The sequence below is a fragment of the Carassius auratus genome, chromosome 42, assembly GCF_003368295.1.
Source record: "Carassius auratus strain Wakin chromosome 42, ASM336829v1, whole genome shotgun sequence".
Taxonomy (NCBI): Eukaryota; Metazoa; Chordata; class Actinopteri; order Cypriniformes; family Cyprinidae; genus Carassius; species Carassius auratus.
Genome location: NC_039284.1, coordinates 5,623,000 through 5,641,260, shown reverse-complemented (window position 1 = coordinate 5,641,260; position 18,261 = coordinate 5,623,000). Strand labels below are relative to the sequence as shown.

The following is an 18,261-nucleotide window of genomic DNA, read 5'->3' as shown; positions in this document are numbered from 1 at the left end:
CTTAAATGGTAGTGTACTGTATGTTGACCAGTAAAAGTTCTAGTTGGGCAGCTGAAAAGATATTATTTGCAGAAGATATTGGTGCTCTGCAGAGTGATGTGCTTGACATGATTTAAAACTATTTTAAACAACATTATTTTCTAAAATAATTACATGCTGTTTTAAACTTTTATTATTTGGAAGAATTGTGTGCCATTTTTAAATATTAATTTGTAGTTCTACTGAAGTGAACAGGGACAAAAAAAAAATCTAAAATTAGAATTAATATATAATATAATACAGTGGTTCTCAAGATTTTTGACTCCAAGACCCCCAAATATCCACAAAAAGGCCTATCCAGATGTTCATATTCATATATATATATATATATATATATATATATATATATATATATATATATATATATATATATATATATATATATATATATATACAATTTTTATCTGATAAAATAATTAGAATTTATGTAAATATTCCTCATCTAGAACTAAAATCTAAAATTAGGATACCTAATATTCAGGTTTTTGAAGACAATGGAAACCCTGGTTCCCCATTAAAATAAAAAATATTCAGATTTATAATTTTATTTTTTGGTTTATTTTAATGCTTGGTTTGTAGTGTTTTAATAATACGTTATCTTGAGGCCCCCTTGGAATTTTTCTGAAGCTGCCTGATTGAGAACCACTGATATACAGTACATACACAAATTACATTTGAACCTAAAATCTTGTTATTTATCAACTAACCCTAGCCACTTTTTTAAATCAATGCAACAATTACAGGCTGCTTGCTTTTTTTTTTTTTAAGTGTCAAATGACACTTTTGAACTTTCAAAGTTTGACTTTAACATCTAAAGCATAACCACCTCTAAAACAAGGCAATTCTACTGAAGATCACATGAAACAGAAAGGGAACAAGTTTCCATGCAATTAAACAAATCCATTTATATTACATTACGAAAATTAAAGGGATAGTTCAGCCAAAAATCTAAATTCTTGTTACAAAGTTTATTTCTTCCGTTGAACAGAAAAGACAAGGTTTTAAAGAATGTTTTTAAAAAAACAGTTGACGGCGGTAGACGGTTTTTCCATACTGTGGAAGTCAATGGCTGCTCAACATTCATCAACATTCTTCAAAACATCTTTTATGCCCAATAAACTAGAGACTTGAGAGTGAGTAAGCGACAGACTTTTGGGTGAACCATCCCATTAACTCTCCAACTTCAAATCCACAACCCCTATAAAAACAAGGTGGATCTTAAAAAGGCTAATCAGCCCACCTCCACAAACAGATGAGCCATCCACACCCGGCGCTATCATGGATACATGCGCACGAGGGCCCTCGCTTACATTTCACAAGCAGACAACACAATTTACAAGCACTAAAATAGGGCGACAATAACGGAGTGCACAGATCAATGGAGAGCATTCAGTTTAAGGGCTGACGCTCACTATGCTTCTGTTAACGCTAAACGAAAACCCACGCCTGGCCCTTAATCTCTTAACAGCTAAAACAAGAGGAAAAACCCTAAAAACTTAGCAAACCTTACAACAAGCTCCATGTTTGTGCGTAGAATCAGGGAGCCAGTGGGACAAACAGCAGCGAGGCAAACCATCTAATAAAGCCTCACTCCCAGAAGAGAGTTCTCTCTGTTCTATTAATACACCCAAACAAAAGGAGGCGGCAGTAATGAGGGAGCTTCAGGGGCAACAGTGATGGGGAAGAGGCCGAACGCAGCGGCTTTCAGCCACATGAAAGTGAGCCTAGCTCCTGCTGTTCTTATTGCTCTTGTCCTCTGCCTGGGTTCGAGTGGCCAGGAGCACCAGTTTGTGTGTGTTTGAGCATGCGTACCCACCGCTGGCTCCCAATCCAGCCCTCGCCATTTAAAAGCTCAATGATGGGATGTCTCGTTGATTAGTGCACAGGAAGTGGAATGCATGATTTACTTCGAGACCAGAGCCTTGCGTCTGTCCCTAAAAATGGCAGTTATGTTTGCCCCGATGAGGCACTGCTTATACTCACTATTTCCTAATGCATAAAGACCTTGCAGGATACCAACAGAAACCGAAGAAGAAAGGAAGAAAATAACTTTTGCATAGCAATGTAGAGTTCAAGTGCCTTTCAAGTAGTTCTGTAGTGCTTGCAAGATATGAATGACGACTGTAAAAATGCCATCACCAAGCTGGAAAACACAGAAGATAATCAGCTCAGCAGTGTTGTACACTCTTAAAATTAAAGGTTCTTTATTGGCATCGACGGTTCATTGAGGAACCTTTAACCATGGGACCTTTGCATTGTGCATTTGTTTATAATGGGAAAAGGTTGTTCAGAGTTGTTATTTTAGCAACTGTTCACTGAAAGTTTCTTTGGAGAATCCAAAATGGTTCATCTATGGCATTGCTGCCATAGAATGGAGAGAAAGAGATTTTTATTTTCCTTTTTATTTTCAAGAGTGTGGTACTCAAGTCCAGACAAATCTAGAGTCCAAATGCTCCTGAAAATACGGTCTTGGACTCCGACTTGAGTTCTGCAACACTGCACCTCAGTGTCACTAAACCTCCAAGGCTTGTGAAACAGATAATGCTAAGAAGAAAAAAAATGCAAGCACTTCGTTTTGAACACCACAGACTCTGCCGCAGCACGTCTTAAAGCATCATTCATCAAACACAGGGCCAAAAAAACAACATGCCACCGTCAAACAGGAAACCACAGATGTCTTTTAGCTGCCGTATCATTTCATTTCAGGCTAAAATGTGGCCCTGCAGTCATGGTTATCTTCTGTGAGATAAGCGTGTCATTAGGTTTTGCAGGTGCTTAAAGTCAGCAAGAATCAAAACCCATTTCCTCCTCTCATGTGAGGCATTCTCATATGAAACAGGATAACAAGAATTTTTTTTAGGACAGGACATGAGTCTATCAATCAGAAACTGATTGGATCATGAAAAGTAAGCAGCATTATACTGAATGTAAAACAGATTGAATATGAGCTATTTAGCTACTGGGTAGCATTATCCAATTGCCTGAGAGGCCTAAGTAATGCCACTGAAAAATGAAAGTCAATGAAGAGGACAATTTGGTTTGTGCATAGTTTACAAATGAATCTGGTGCACTAAAAATTTAAATGAGTCAATTTTGATTTCATCTTGACTTTAAGCAGATTCAATCCCGGTTTAAACTTACAAAACCTTGAATGACGAAGTCTCAGAGTAAAACAACATCCAAAGCAACACCTCTAGCGTTCTCTCATTTAAGACACGGTCTCATTAGCTAAATTTCACAAATAAACCAAAAATTCCATTGACTTCCATTGTCCAGTCACAAAGCAATGCTCACGCAGAAGTCACTTTCAAAGCAAGCATCTTCTTGTTGGTCAATGTATCAGATCTGTGTGAAAAAACTGAACCTGATGCAAAATCTGCATGGGGAAATCTTTTGCTCCTATGCAAAATAGTGCAGATTCCCAGTGAAATAACTAGATTTCACCCACAAAAATTCTTAGAGCAAAGGTAAATGTGACCGCACATTTAGCCACTGGCTTTGTCTTCAACTCTTAACAAATGAGTTCAAGTTTAAAAAAAAACAAAATAAATAACCTGAGGAAAGGATCTCAACAGAAAATTCAAATAACGTGTAAATATGAAACATACGTCTTTTTTACCTTGTCAAGGTTAATTAACAAGTGTTTTATAATGAAATGCTCACACGGAAACTATCAAACCTAACTGTTGCTACTTCAGTAAAATCTGTTGGAAGAAGTCAAAGATTGAAGTTAGATAATTATATGAACCACAAAGCTTCCAGTACAAATGGAGCTGTCATATTTGACAATTTTTTTTCATATACTGAATTCTATTATAAACCAAATTTAAGAGAAGTCTGTATAATAACAATAAATTTCCTCTTAAATAAATTATATTTCTATACTTTTAAAATACATATCCCTTTCATTTTTTTGCCAGAAGCAAAGTGCCTGGTCAGTCAAGACACTGCAGAAGCAGACTTTCCTTTCTCCATCAGTGGAAGGATTAGTTGCTCCTCAAAGTGAAGTTCTCCCTCCGGTTTGAGACACTGGACTGGATGCAGTTAGTTTTAGCCATGCGGGACATGAACCAGAAGTTCACTCAAGCTCTGACTTCAGTGCTCATGGTGTGCATCTATTGCTAGTGATGGATTTGAGTTGCTCCCTGCATGCAAATTCTGGAGTTGTATGGCCTTGCCAGAGCATGAGGAGAAAGATGGTGGGAAAATTACGTAACTTATCCTGTTGTTTTTTTTCTCAGACAGGTTCAGTCTGCAAAGGTGAAGGCAGGTTGGGGTTCGCCCTGAGAGGGCTCATCGTCAGGGCCCAGAGTGAGAGGTGTGCTCACGGAGGCCTGGGGGATAATGGCCGTCTCTCCGCCTGGTGACGTCTTATCCTGAGACTGGGAGGAAGAGGATGATGAGTGTGTGCTCTCGCTGGAGCTACTGCGGGTGTCTGTGCTGGTGCTGGTCTTCTTCATCTTCCTGCGTTTGGCCAAAGGAGCCTTGTCAACCGTCTGGAGTCGGAAGCCTTCCCGCTTACACTTATTAAAGGCCTGGGGAAAACATAAAAGTATTACCCAATAAAACTAGAGATGAACTAAACATTGGTGACCACATCAATGTTTGCCAATATTACAGCAACAGAAAGCTTAATATATAATGAATAATAATATTGATAATAAATGTATAATAATAATGATAATAAATATCATGTAAAATAAAATGATTATTTTTTTTTTTACTAAATGAAATATTACAGTATTATTTTTTAGTATTATCTATCCCAGTTTTTTTTTTCACTTTCTTACATTGAAGGTGGCTTTGACACAGGTGTGCACTGATCTGGTAGAAGATCCCAGGATGTCAGGAGTCATAAGAGGGTTGGATGAGAGCTGACTGTCATCCTGCAGCCAGGCATTATAGCGTAGGCCACACATCTTTATCCGTTTGTCAGGGTCCACCGTCAAAAGCTCTGAACCATGTGACAGACACATTTTAGTTTTAACAGATGTATTCCTGGTTAAAACACTGCAAATTGGTCTCTAAACGTCTTCAGCGGTGTCTCACCTTGTATCAGATCCTTAGCATGACTGGACACATTCCTCCAGGCTTCACCTTCAAAAGAGAAGTCTCCTTGTTTGATCTTCCTCATAATCTCGTCTGCACTGGTGTGCATTAGACTCTTCCCTTGGCACTGAAATGGGACCTGGCCAGATAGCATGGTGTACTACAACAAAACAAAGCGCACAAGAGCACCTTAATCCAGGGTACCTCAAGGTTCTATTTTAGGACCAATTTCTTTTCTTCAAATATACTTCTAGTTCTTATTAAAAAAAAAAAAACATGACATTTACCTTCACTGTTATGCTAATGACACAGAGCTGTACATTTTGCTTTAAAGTCAGCACAAAATCAAAATTGGACAATGCACATTAATAAACACTACTGTAAACGTGCAAAAATTAGCCAAAGGATATTTTTCATCTGTAGTCCCTGGATAGAATGTTACAGTTATCACCCTAGAAAGAAAATATAAAATCTAAATTACACATCATCATCATCATCTATCAACCAACAGCTTGATAAGTGATTAACCCAAAAATGGGCAAACTCGGTCCTGGAGGGCCGCTGTCTTGCAGAGTTTAGCTCCAACCTTGATAAAGCAATCCGGAAGACAGATTAGCTTGTTCAGTTGTGTTTGATTAGGGTTGGAGTTTAACTCTGTAGGACAGTGGCCCTCTAAGACAAGAGTTTGTCCATGCCTGGATTAACCCCTTAAATTTAACGAGCATATTAAAGCGGTTTTGAAGAGTTGATTCTTCTGGATTAGAGCTTTTGTCAAACTGAAATATGTCCTTTATTGTCCTGAACAATCAATGAGCCTCTGACTGTTACCAGCAAGAGGGATTATATTTCTTCTATACTGGACTATACAGTTTTGTAATGCTTTGAAAGCTGTAGATGTATTGAAACCTTGTTACTCTGATCTCTGCAGTTTCCATCACACCTATAGGTCTCTTAAATATGCCAACTAGCTGCTCTTTACTCACACGTGGTTCTTATTGCTTAAAGATAATTGTGCCTTCTCTGTTGGTGCCCTGAGTTCATAAAATAGCCACAGTTCGTTGTGTCCTCATCAATACATTCAAACTGTGCCGTAAGACTTATTTGCTCTCACAGGACATTATGGGAGTTAAACAGTCATTGTGTGCTGTACAGATGTAGTGTTTTCCATATGTCAGCGCACAACACATATTTTGTTGTTTTTAAATGTGCTATATCAATAAATTATAGATAAGAATAAATTGTATTATTGTTATGAAAAAGAAAAAGTGTACAGCTAAAATATCTACACAGTACTGTGGTCTCTCTCTGTGTTGTGCAGAGCTCCAGGGTCTCTCAGCTCCTGTCAGAAATCATCACGTCAAACTCTACTGTTTCGTTCTCCCCCCAGCCAGGCCCTGCTCCCCAATACAGAGTGAGCCAGAAACAGCCCCACATAAATAACTCAGCTATGGACATCTCCCCAGGCTCCAGCTCGCTATCTCCTCTCATCTTTCTCTCAATGAAGTCCTGGCTGGAAACATTTCTGCTTAAGGGTAGTCGCGAGGACTCCAATAAAGCAATGCTAAGCTGTTTTGGAAAGGCTTGATAGTTTGTTTATTTTGGTTGGTGTTCAAGTGAATAAGTGTCAGAAACAGCAAGACATGGATTAATATCCAAAAGGAGTAAATAATCTACATGAACGAGGATAAAAGCTTCTGTATGGATACAAACCAGAATCTCATACTTACAGAAATAGGAGAAAGCACTCATACATCACATACAGAATGCACCATTCAATGTTTTATTTCCATTAAAAAAGCCTGAAAAATGAGATACTTCAGTGTGACAAAGGTAGTACATTTAGAATTTGCCCCATTCTCTCCTCCATAAAATCACTTGAACACAATTGCGGTTTCAAACCATAGTGAGCTTCCCTGCAGATTCAGTGGTCGACTGATATGGATTTTTTTTGATGGCTGATACTTTTATCTGGTAGGGTGGCAAATGGCCGATATAAAACCAATATACGTTATATGATATTACACTATTTAATTCATAGAGAGTACATAAATGAATAAGTAAATAAATAAAGATTTATTTGACATAATATATATAAACACAGGAACAAATAATTTGAAAATAATTTAAATAAATCTGAACTGGATAAAAATAAAATTTTTAAATGACCAGATTTATACTTAAGATAGCATTTTTTCATGAATTTGTAATCCTCTAAATCTGTAAAAAAAATAATATGATAACAAGATTACAGAAGCAAGAAGATGCTCTATATTTATAAGTATTAATCGGTTCATTGAAGATGAAGAATGGGCATTCCTGTGCATCTGCAGTCAGCTACTTTTGGTGTTGTCAATATAAAAATCCCACTTCCTTACTGGCCAAAAAAAAAAAAAAACTGTACAAAGTAATGCTGATAATAATAATAATAAAAAAGGCAAACATCCACAATTGCTGACAACTGACTAAAATAATAAATACATTTGAAAAGTTCTTCATAGGAAGCAACTTTAATTCACTCACACTCATTTAGCACTTGCCAGCAATCTTAGTATTGCATATATATGTGCAATCTTGAAAAAAGAAGGGAAAAAAATTGACCCTTCCTACTACCCATACCTTACATACTGTAGGTATTACGTGGCCTTACCAAAATGACTCCTAAACTCCAGAGGTCGCAGGACTCATCATAACCATTGTATTTGAGGATTTCCGGTGCAGCGTACTGAAGAGTGAAACAGGGGGTCTTCAGGAGCTGATTGTCAGGGGGTTTGAGCCGTGCAAAGCCAAAGTCAATAACTTTTATTTCTGAACTCTCAGTGTCGTCAGTGAAGAGCAAATTCTATAAAGATAACAAGAGAGATTGAAGAAAACTCCATTACACAGGAAGAAAAATAAAGCAACACAAACATTTACTAATTCACTGTACACCAAATTGAAAAACACGCATTATTGAGGAGCATAAACTTAAAGCAGATTTTTCTTGAGTAAGTTTCCTTTTAATTAAGCTAGACTTAAGGCCTAATTACTATGCAAAGTTCAGCCCAACCTGTACTTTGGGGCCAGTTGGCCTGGAGTGCTGTGACACATGGGTTGTACAATTGAGATAATGACAGTGGATGTGTTGTGGCATGCTGTACCTCAGGTTTGAGGTCCCTGTGCACCACACCAACATCATGCATGTGGCTGACGGCAGACACCAGTCTGCGCATGATGCAGCTGGCCTCCGTCTCGCTGAAGTGCTGCTTCCTTCTGATCCTCTCCAGCAGCTCTCCACCTTGCAGAAGCTCCAGAACAAGATATGTGTGGAGCTATACAAACACACAAACATATATTCACCATTTTAGAAAGCACTGATATTTTGGTATCATTGATATACTATTATAGGTTTGTTAAAGAGATTTTTCACCTAAAAAACACAAATGAAGATATTACTGATGAAATCCGAGAGCTTTCTGACTCTGCATAGACAACAATGCAACTACCATGTTCAAGGCCCAGAAAGGTAGGAAGGACATCGTTAAAATACTCCATATGACAGCAGTGGTTCAACTGTAATTTTATGACGCAACAAGAATATTTGTGTGTGCAAAGAAAACATAAAAAATAACAGTAGTAACCTAAAAAATCTCCTCATTTGTATTCCGAAGCTGAAAGAAGGTCTTGCGGGTTTGGAAAGGCATGAGGGTGAGTAATTAATGACTGAATTGTAATTTTTGGGTGAACTATACCTTCAATATTTTAAATGTGGTTTTATTTTCATATCTTTTTGTCCCTTTTAAGTTTTAGTTAGTCTATATTGTTTTTAATTTGTATTTATTAATTCTAGTTTATTGAGTTTTAGTTATTTTAATACTGTTACAAAAAAGGAAAGGTTGCCCTGCAAAAAGCTGAAATAAAATAAGTTTAAGCTTTTTTATATTTTAATTCAGTTAAAGTTAATTGTATTTCAAGTAACAAAAAATTATTTATGAACTATAATAGCAAAGTTAGAGAGTCATTCAGAAAGTCATTCAGAGTCAAGATGCAGTGGTTAAAACATTTGATCTAGAAATTTGGAACCTTGGCGCTCATGTGAGTAATAGGGTTCGAGTCTGGCCACAAACACATCCAGATAAAAAAAAAATTCTGACCCTTTATTATTGATCCACATAATAATAGTGGCATAAACCGTGCAGGTCCTCCAGGTCCCCACCTGTTTCAAAGGTAGCTTTCCGTGAATGCAATCTGAGACCGATGAAACGCAGACAAGTATAGCCTACTTTAGGCTTTGAAAGTGCGCTTAAATGGATGAATAAACATAAAAATGTCTGTACTGGCAAGTTTTCACTTAAATGCAGTCAGTTATGTCTTAATTGAAAGAAATCAAATGCTTATCAGTATATTAAATCTGTGCATTCAGTCTTAATGTGACAGCAGCCTGATAAACCTGCTGCTGTTAGCTATTATTTTTAGTAGGCTAAATTGTTTGTCCTATAGTTTGTAATTTGTAAACACTTTTAGCCATTGCCTTGCAATGTGCTAAAAATTACAAAGTTGACTGAATTTGTTTGAGCAATGCTGAAACTGTTGTTTGTTGACAGTAAACGTGCTCTGAAAAAACAGATTAAGCGATTGAGCGACATCTTGGATGCACCGTCAGGGGCTCCCTCACTAAGTTTTGCTTTGGGCCCTCAGAACTCCATTACTGGCCCTGGGCATAACTCTAAATATAAATTTAGGGAGCACAAGGAAACACACTATTTGCAAGGATAACCACATGGAACAGTACGTGATCGCAATTACACAGATAATCTATTATGAAGTGCAAAGCCTTCTATCCTGGCACAGGAAGTCAGAGGGAAAGATGCATATGAACTCAGAATGAGCTGGAAAAATAACTTGGAAAAGGTTCAGACTTAAGATGATTTCATAAATGAGCTTCAGTCACATTATAAGATGAACGAGTGTTAAGAAGTAAACAGCAGAGCAAGTGTTTGTGTGCTTTATGTGGGTGGGATGAGATAGAAATGAGTATTCAAGTGTGTAAGAGTGAGTATCTCTCATTATCTCTGGTATAGAGTAACAAAGACCCTGACCGGGCAGGGTGGCTCTGCTTTTCATCTGGGACATGGCAGTGGGTAAAGAGGGTGGGGGCTGATAACCTCCAATTGGCAAGAGGACACACACACACAAACAGACTTTTACAGATCTGAAGAGGTGCCCAACTGACTCAAGCTTATCATGATGAACAATAAATTCGACATGTATGCATTTATTTATTTTTTTGCACCATATATCAGATGCACAAGAAATACATTTTTAATGTAACAAAATATTTCCATTTTAAATAAATATTGTTCTTTTGATCCTTCTATTTTTCAGTGAAGCCTCAAAAAAAAAAAAAAAATACTATCATGTTTTCTAGAAAAATGTTAAACAGCACAACTGTTTTCAACATTAATAACAAATGTTTCTTGTGCACCAAAATCAGCAAATTAGACTGAATTCTGAAGGATCATTCATTTACATTTACATATATTTTAAAATATTAATATAGAAAACATTTTATATTGTAATGATTTCACAATATTACACTTTTACTGTATTTTTGATCACATAAATGCAGCCTTAGTGAAAATAAGAACTTTTTTCTTTTAAAAAGATTACCAACCCCAAAGTTCTGAACTATGGTGTGTATTTATAAAAAAAGGAAAAAGAAAAAAATCACTTTTTAAACGACACGCACAATGCATTTGGATATGTAATGTAATTTAAAGGTGAACAGAATATTTGGGGGAAATAACGTAGGGTGGCATTTGAATCACCCATTGGGATTTTACAGAATCAGCAGGAAGCTGAAATCTTCATGATTAATATATTTTTTGTTTCTGCCCAGAAATATTGTTTTACAGGTGGGGGGAAAAAATATTTTGATGAAATATCATACTTTTTGTAACTAAAACAAACATTTATTACATTTCTTATTGTACAAGCTGTCTTAGGTCCATAATATAGCTTATTAGCTTGTTTTTGGTTTCCCATCGACTTACATCGGCAAAGGAATCTGATTTTTAATCTCTCTTTTTCTCTAGGATTTTTTTTAATCAGTAAAAAGGACCAATTTGATTTTGTTGTAATGAAATCCAACCAACCATTTCTCTAGTAACCTTCTTTGGTGCTGCTTCTGATAAAGACTGGATTGTAATAGAGACAAATTACAATGAAAAGAAAGAGGACAGTTTATGAACAGGAGGGAATTAAATGTGGGGCAGGTGCGAGGACAATGAGAGTTCAAACTTATTCAGGCTAGCGCAGTTCATTGAGAGAATGAGGCATTGAAGTGCACATGAGCTGTAGGTTTCAGTCTCAAACACTGACTTACCTGGTCATGGTAGATCTCATGTAGCTTGACTATGTTGGGATGTCCATCGCACAGTTTGAGAGCAGCGATCTCTTTCTGTGTTTGTGCCTCCATTCTGCAGAACAAAAAACGACTAATTACTTCTATGACTATTAGCCTGTATAATTCAACTGAACTTTAGATACATCAAAAACCCTTTTTTAGCAGGCTGCATAACTGGTACCTTTTACTGACAATCTTTACAGCGTATTTCTGTCCAGTCTTTTTGTGAGTGCACTGTCTGCAGATGGAGAAGCTTCCCTCTCCCAGAGCGCTCTCCCTCAGGTCCATCTCATAGTTCATGTAGAACGGAGAGTCCTACGGTCAGTTTGTCAGAAGTAAAGGTCAGGAAAAATCCACTTACAATGTTAATCATGGTTTCTTGCGCCAAAACAATTGCGATATACTTTCACATGACCTTCTATATGACACTTAGGATTGAACGGGTTGTTTTGTTGCCATACCTTTAACATTTGTATATGTAAATAAGCAATGTTTTGATTGGCTAGCCTGTATATATGGATGAATTTCAAAGTACTATTAATCAAGTTCATGATTAATGTGTTACTGTTACAAATGTATACAAATGGTCTGGGTGGACTGTGAAGGGAGCTTTGCTTATAAATGTTGGAGTATGTCTGCATAGTACATCAAAAATCTTTTTTTTTTTTTTTTTAAAGCAAGGTTAATCCTGCTTCTCTTGATCATTCCTGACAGCTCTGGAAAAGGATATAAAATGGAGTACAAAATGTTAGGTTTTTAAATTTTGTGCTACTGTGCTATTTTTAATTACTGGTCTATATACACACAAGAAATGAATGCTGGTGGCTTATTTAGTGCATCACACCCATGAACACAATCTTTTAAAGACATTTTCAAATTAATAATATTCCAATTTTGACAAGCAGTTGAATTTTAAAACAACAGACCAATCAGATGTGATCTTCAGTGTATTGAGCGTGTACATTAGTAACATTTTATAAGAGGTCATGCACATTTATGCACCATTTCTGCGAAATACCACTGCACTCATCTAGCTTAAACCAAGAACTGTGCGAAAGCCCCTCAAAATGTTTGCCACTCAACAGTGAAGCTGTCATTGAAATATTTGCATAGTGAATTATAGTAGGATTTTATTCTGATGTCAATTTATTCTCCTCTACTGTGCATTATCATTTTCTCTCACTTACTCTCTAACTTTGCCATTTAATTTACCAAAAACTAGAAATAAACCAAAACTATTTTTAACAACCAATGTTGATTATTATTATTGTATAATAATACAATATGGATTCAATAACCATTTCTATGGCTCCACCAGTACAGCATGGCACCAGCTTTGGAAAAAAGTTTCTTCAGAAAGCCTAAATATGTATAACTGATAATAATTTATTCCTGTATTATATAATAACACAAAGTGTAATTATTCATGCAAGAATATGAAATATTAAGTTACTGCACATGTGCACTGTTATGTTGATCACAGTGATGTAATGACACTATTACAGTATGTGCTATTTTTTTAAGACTTAAACTAAAGATGGTGTAAAATCGATATTCAAGAACTGTTAACAGTTTTAGTGGAAAAAGTGTAAATATTGTTAAATATAAATATATTAATAGCAGTTTATTGGTCTATCGCAATTTGGTGCCTAACAAGAACTGATATTTCTTTCAAAGTTTTCAAAACGGTTTCCTGAAGATTTCACCTATTTTTCATTAGTCGCATTGGTTTAATGGAGAAATGCTTACACTTTTCAGTCAAATCAACATACGAATGGCTTACTTACATTTGCACCTCATATTAAACTGGGATGGGAGAAAGTAAAGAGGTCATTAAAGAGGTCATATGACGTTGCTAAAAAGAACATTATTTGGTGAATTTGGTGTAAAGCAATGTGTTTATGTGGTTTAAGTTAACAAAAAAAACATTGTTTGCCCTTTATGCCCGCCTTTTTGAAATGCGTTGATTTTTAAAAAGCTCATCGTTCTGAAAAGCGAGGTGTGCACTGATTGGCCAGGTATTCAGTGTGTTGTTATTTGCTGAATACCTCAAGCGTTTGACGGAAAAGTTACGCCCCTTAACAAACTGTGATGACCTGTCCAGGTGTGACCAGACTAAACCAATAAGACCAATTACAAATGAGGCATTTGTTGCATCCAGTTGGGACAAAATTATAGATTATAATGACTTATACTGTCTTTTTTCGTGTTGCGTATCTCGGCGCGTAAACATAAAAAGCATGTCTACATTTGTGATTGGAGAAATGATTAACAACAAGTGTTGTTCTATACTGCTTAAAACTACCGTTTGAATCATCAGTGGAAAATTCTTTAAATATGAAAACGTACTAACAGGCTGTGAGTCAGAAGCACCAGACTGCCCTTGCAAAGTTGGAATTGCCCCACTTTATAGAAACAGCCTTTGAGCACGGACGTCCTTGTACTCTCCTAGGTTCAGGAAACAGTCCTCTGTAAAATGTGCTGCACTAATCTGAATATTTGGGTTGAAATGTTCTGGAACAGTGTTGTAAATACAACTTAAACTGATTTATAGTTGTGTGCTCTTTTGGAAGACCAAACAACGTAGTTTTGCTTAAACAATGAAACACCGCATCTCCCCGATATGGCGGCGGCGGCAATAACAATACTAATATCTCTTCGGGGTTTGAGACTTTATTATTTTCAACTTCAGGGATCTTATTTATGCACATACAGCTTGTAACACTCCAAAGAGAAAGGAAAACTTGACATGGCATCATATGACCCCTTTAACACTGAACAAAAATGACACTTCAGCTTTAAATATTGTAACGTTTTTACAAAGCAGAGATATGCAGACTGACCTTCATCATAGCGCTACGGGCAACAGCTGCTGAGCCCGGCCTCTCTGACCCACCACACAGCTGAGCCAGGTCGTCCATTACAGCATTCCTCTTAAACAGGATGGAGGGAGCCATGAAGGAATAGCCCTGCAGATACAAACCTCTTTAAACACACTCACTAACAGAAGAGGGAACTAAAGCAGAGAAAGTTTCAGGGTCACTGACAGAACTCAAACACCAAGTCCTTTTGCATTTCTGCAAATCCTTCATGCTAAGGAACTCCAGTAACACTGTTCGCGACCACTTCATCTAAATAAAGTCTCCGACGGCCCATGTCCCACTTACACGGCCAGACTGCAGCTGTGTGCTACTTGGGCAGAGAAGTGGCTGGCTGGATGAGAAGACGGCTGGACGGAAGGATGAGGAGATGAATGGTTTAAATGCTTTTAATTGCTAAGCCAAGGTATTTGATTGCCCTGCTTTTCAAATGATCAGAGTCCTCTAATGCAGCTTAATTTCAGTTTGACGGCTGGTTGGGTATATATGCGGCTATGCATGTGTGTATGTGCGTGGTGGAGCACTTCGAAAGTTATCATTGCAGACGTTGCTGCAATTGTACCACCCGAGAATTACGAGGGATCAAAATTCCAGCACAGATGAAAGACGAACACTCAGAAAAGCCAAGATGAAGTTGGTAATCAAAGGTTGAAGGAGTAATTGAGCAAGACATGGTTGTTCTCGCAGACGCCGACCTTTTATTCCATGACAGAGCCGTTTAATGGCGGCATTGATCCGGCACACTGAAGGATTCAGCAGGCAATCATAGACACCATCTCTTTCGCAGCCTCCCATTTCAGCTGGCATCATGTTATAGGCAACGTTATAGATCAAGATGCATCAAAAATAGTCATTCACATCTGATGCTTGAATCCATCTCCACATCACCATAATTACATCTCCAAACAGCTCTCAAATTCATCTGAATACCAACATAGACAGCCGGGCTCACACTGCACAAGTGATCATTATAAAGGCTGACTTGCCCATATCCACTTCAGTACTTCCTGCTTAATAATAATGGAGGGTTAACTGAACAATTATATCCTAACGCAACATCAAATGTCCGCTCAGGCGCAAAAATTATTCTTAGTCATAAATAAATGCTCTGTGTGAATCAACATTGGTTTAGGTACATCACACATTGGTCGATATTAGTGATACATCAGAGAAACTCCGATACATTGGCCTGGAAGACAAATCAGTTGATACAAGGTAGTTTTGGGAAAATTCTGCTTCAAAAGCTAAACTTTTTTTTGAGCATTTTTTTTTTTTTTTGTGTGTGTGTGTTAATTTAACAATACTACTATTAACTGCATTTTTGATCAAACAAATGCAGCCTTGGTTACCATAAAAGTTCTGATTATTGTAATTACTTTGCAATAGTAATAAAGTGTCTTAAATTCCTCACTTTCACATATCATTTCACATATTTCACAAAAATTATAATATAATAAAATGAGTTTCAATTCCACTACCTGGAAGATGCGGTCACAGTTGTTTGGAAGTGCTGCTGGGGAGTATGTCGGGTCCATCTCTGTAAACTCCTCTGCAAAGTTGCTTACATCCAGCTCATCACGAATTACAGGCTTAAACGGAGCCAGAACCTTCTTAGCAGCAAGGTCCTCCCAATTCATTTTCTAAATCAACGACAGTCAAACATTTTAGATGCTGGTCCTTGAATGGATCTCAATTAACTTTAACACACTATATTCTTCCCAACTAATATTCCCTTTTTGGGGAAAATATCAGTTATTAATTTTAGCCTTGCCTGGTAAAATGGATGGGTTTTCACATTCTGGGCCCCTGAGGGCCCCGAGCCCAGCCTCTTCTTTGGGTCTTTAATTAGCAATCGCTGGATAATGTCTTTGGCCAGAGGTCCTAAGTCTTTGGGGAATGGAGGATCCTTTTTCATAATTCTCCTATTGGGCAAAGAGAGAGAATTAATAAAAAAAGAAAACCAAGAAGGGTTTAAAAAGTGCAGGTTTAAGAAGGTAATTTAAGGCTATTTTATCACCGTGCTGATGCAATCAAACCGTCAACTCATGATTTCAAAACAAGACAGACTTCTGAGTAATAAAAAGAGAACTGGAGTTTAACCACATAAAGTCGTACAGAGAATTAGGGATGGGAACCAAGAACCAGTTATTCTTCAGTTCCACCTGAAAAAAATAAAATAAAATAAAACAGGGTTTCTGCGGGATTTTTAAGCTCAAATTTTAGACCTTTTTAAGACCTGCACAAATAAAATTAATACCATATGAGCGGGGTTGGGTAATGTCTATAGTACCATATTAAACTGTAAAATGCATAATTTCAGATACAACTTTACACAAAAACAAAATGTTTTATAAAATGCAGAATTTGCATTTCAGCCTTAAAAACATTTTTAAGAAAATGGATGAGTCAAAAGTATTTACTATATACAATAAAATTATAAAATTATTATCAATAAAATATTATATAAAATTAAATAATATAAATTAGAGCTTTGCGATATCGGCAAAAAATGAATTCACGATCATTTTCTGTGATTTTATCTATAACGGTAATTAGATAATATTTTGCTATAGCGTGTTATTGTGCCGATATCTTATCTGTATTATGCTAACAGCTGGCTCCTGAATTTTTTTATATCTTTATCTTCTGTGTGGTAAGTTCACAGCAATAATAGAAATTAAACATTTCCAACTAGTTTTATGGCCATTTTTTCCTTTAAGCCATTTTTTTTCTAAAAGTGTGCACCAACTTTTGAGTCCAATTCTTACATTTGGGCTTTTACCAGGCAAATTAAATCAGTATCATCAAAATTGATCTTTGAAATGCAGAGGAAACACAGAAGTGTCATTTAGATGCATTTACACACTGTTTAACGCAGCTCCGAGTGACATGGAATACTTTAACTTTTAATACATAAATAATCGTTTGATATTTTAAACATAAAACATCGAAAACTGATGTTAGAATATTATTGCAGGATTCGCAGACCACATCGCACACCCCTATACTTTTTAGATTTTTATAATGCATTGTCTTCTTATCGATCCACCAGTTCACGCTTAAAGCTCTGCGTGTTTGTAGGGTTAAAAACATGGGTCGATTTTCGCAGTGGTCTGACCAAAACAGTTTTATTGAAAATGCTCATTTATTCTCTGCCAGCAGGTGGAGCTTTTGGTAGAATATAACTGTTTCCCTGGTAACAGCAGAACACAAAGTAGCCTTATGTTTATTTGATGAAATCATAACGTTAGCCTTTTGAAGTTTAATCGTTACATTCAGCCATATCGCAATTCTGGTCTTTCCGTCCCCAAATTTAAGATTTCTTGAAATCATAATTAAGACTTTACTGTATAATTTTAAGAATTTTTAAGGCCTTAGATTTGATACAACTAAATGTAAGACTCTTTAAGACCCTGTAAAAATAAGAATTAAAAAATATACAGATTTTTTAGTCTTATTCCTGAACAAATGACTCATATGATCGATCATATTATATTCAAAATTAACCCCGAAAAAAATATTCTTGTTAAGTTTATGTAAGACTCATGATACTAAAGTTGACTGATCGTGTCTGTTCATATTATGATTTTTGTTGTATTTAAATAAGTAGCATTTTACATTACGTCATTAAGCAGATGCTTTTATCCAAAGCGACTAAAAATAATTTCAATAAAGAGCTTAAAAAGGCCTTAAAAGTCTACCAAAAGACAAAAACCCTGTACTCCCTCTGATGCCGTTCCAAAACTGTATGCATTTCTTTCTCTGCTCAACACAAAAAAATATATATTTTAAAGAATGTTAATAACCAAACAGTTTTGGTACCCAATGATTTCCTTTCCATAAAACAAACATCAATAGGAACTGAAACCGTACAGCTATGAACAAATATGTTCTGTTTTCTTACACAGAAGA

General features: G+C 36.4%; 1 protein-coding gene across 3 annotated transcripts in view; it reads right to left on the bottom strand.

Annotated features, from left to right (window-relative positions):
* Positions 1-791: 791 nt before the first annotated feature.
* The window catches only part of LOC113060478 (ribosomal protein S6 kinase alpha-5-like), a 28,435-nt gene continuing 10,965 nt past the window's right edge, over positions 792-18,261 (bottom strand). For 2 of the 3 annotated variants that reach the window (XM_026229407.1, XM_026229409.1), the window contains 10 exons: positions 16,121-16,271; positions 15,828-15,989; positions 14,314-14,439; positions 11,652-11,785; positions 11,450-11,543; positions 8,226-8,396; positions 7,736-7,927; positions 5,089-5,248; positions 4,830-4,993; positions 792-4,574 (listed from right to left, as the gene is read on the bottom strand). In XM_026229407.1, coding sequence (XP_026085192.1) covers positions 4,287-4,574; positions 4,830-4,993; positions 5,089-5,248; positions 7,736-7,927; positions 8,226-8,396; positions 11,450-11,543; positions 11,652-11,785; positions 14,314-14,439; positions 15,828-15,989; positions 16,121-16,271 — 1,642 coding nt within the window. In that variant the 3' untranslated portion in view covers positions 792-4,286. Of the gene's footprint in view, positions 4,575-4,829; positions 4,994-5,088; positions 5,249-5,282; positions 5,541-7,735; positions 7,928-8,225; positions 8,397-11,449; positions 11,544-11,651; positions 11,786-14,313; positions 14,440-15,827; positions 15,990-16,120; positions 16,272-18,261 lie in introns of those variants that run through there. The other variant, XM_026229408.1, reaches the window with a different exon arrangement.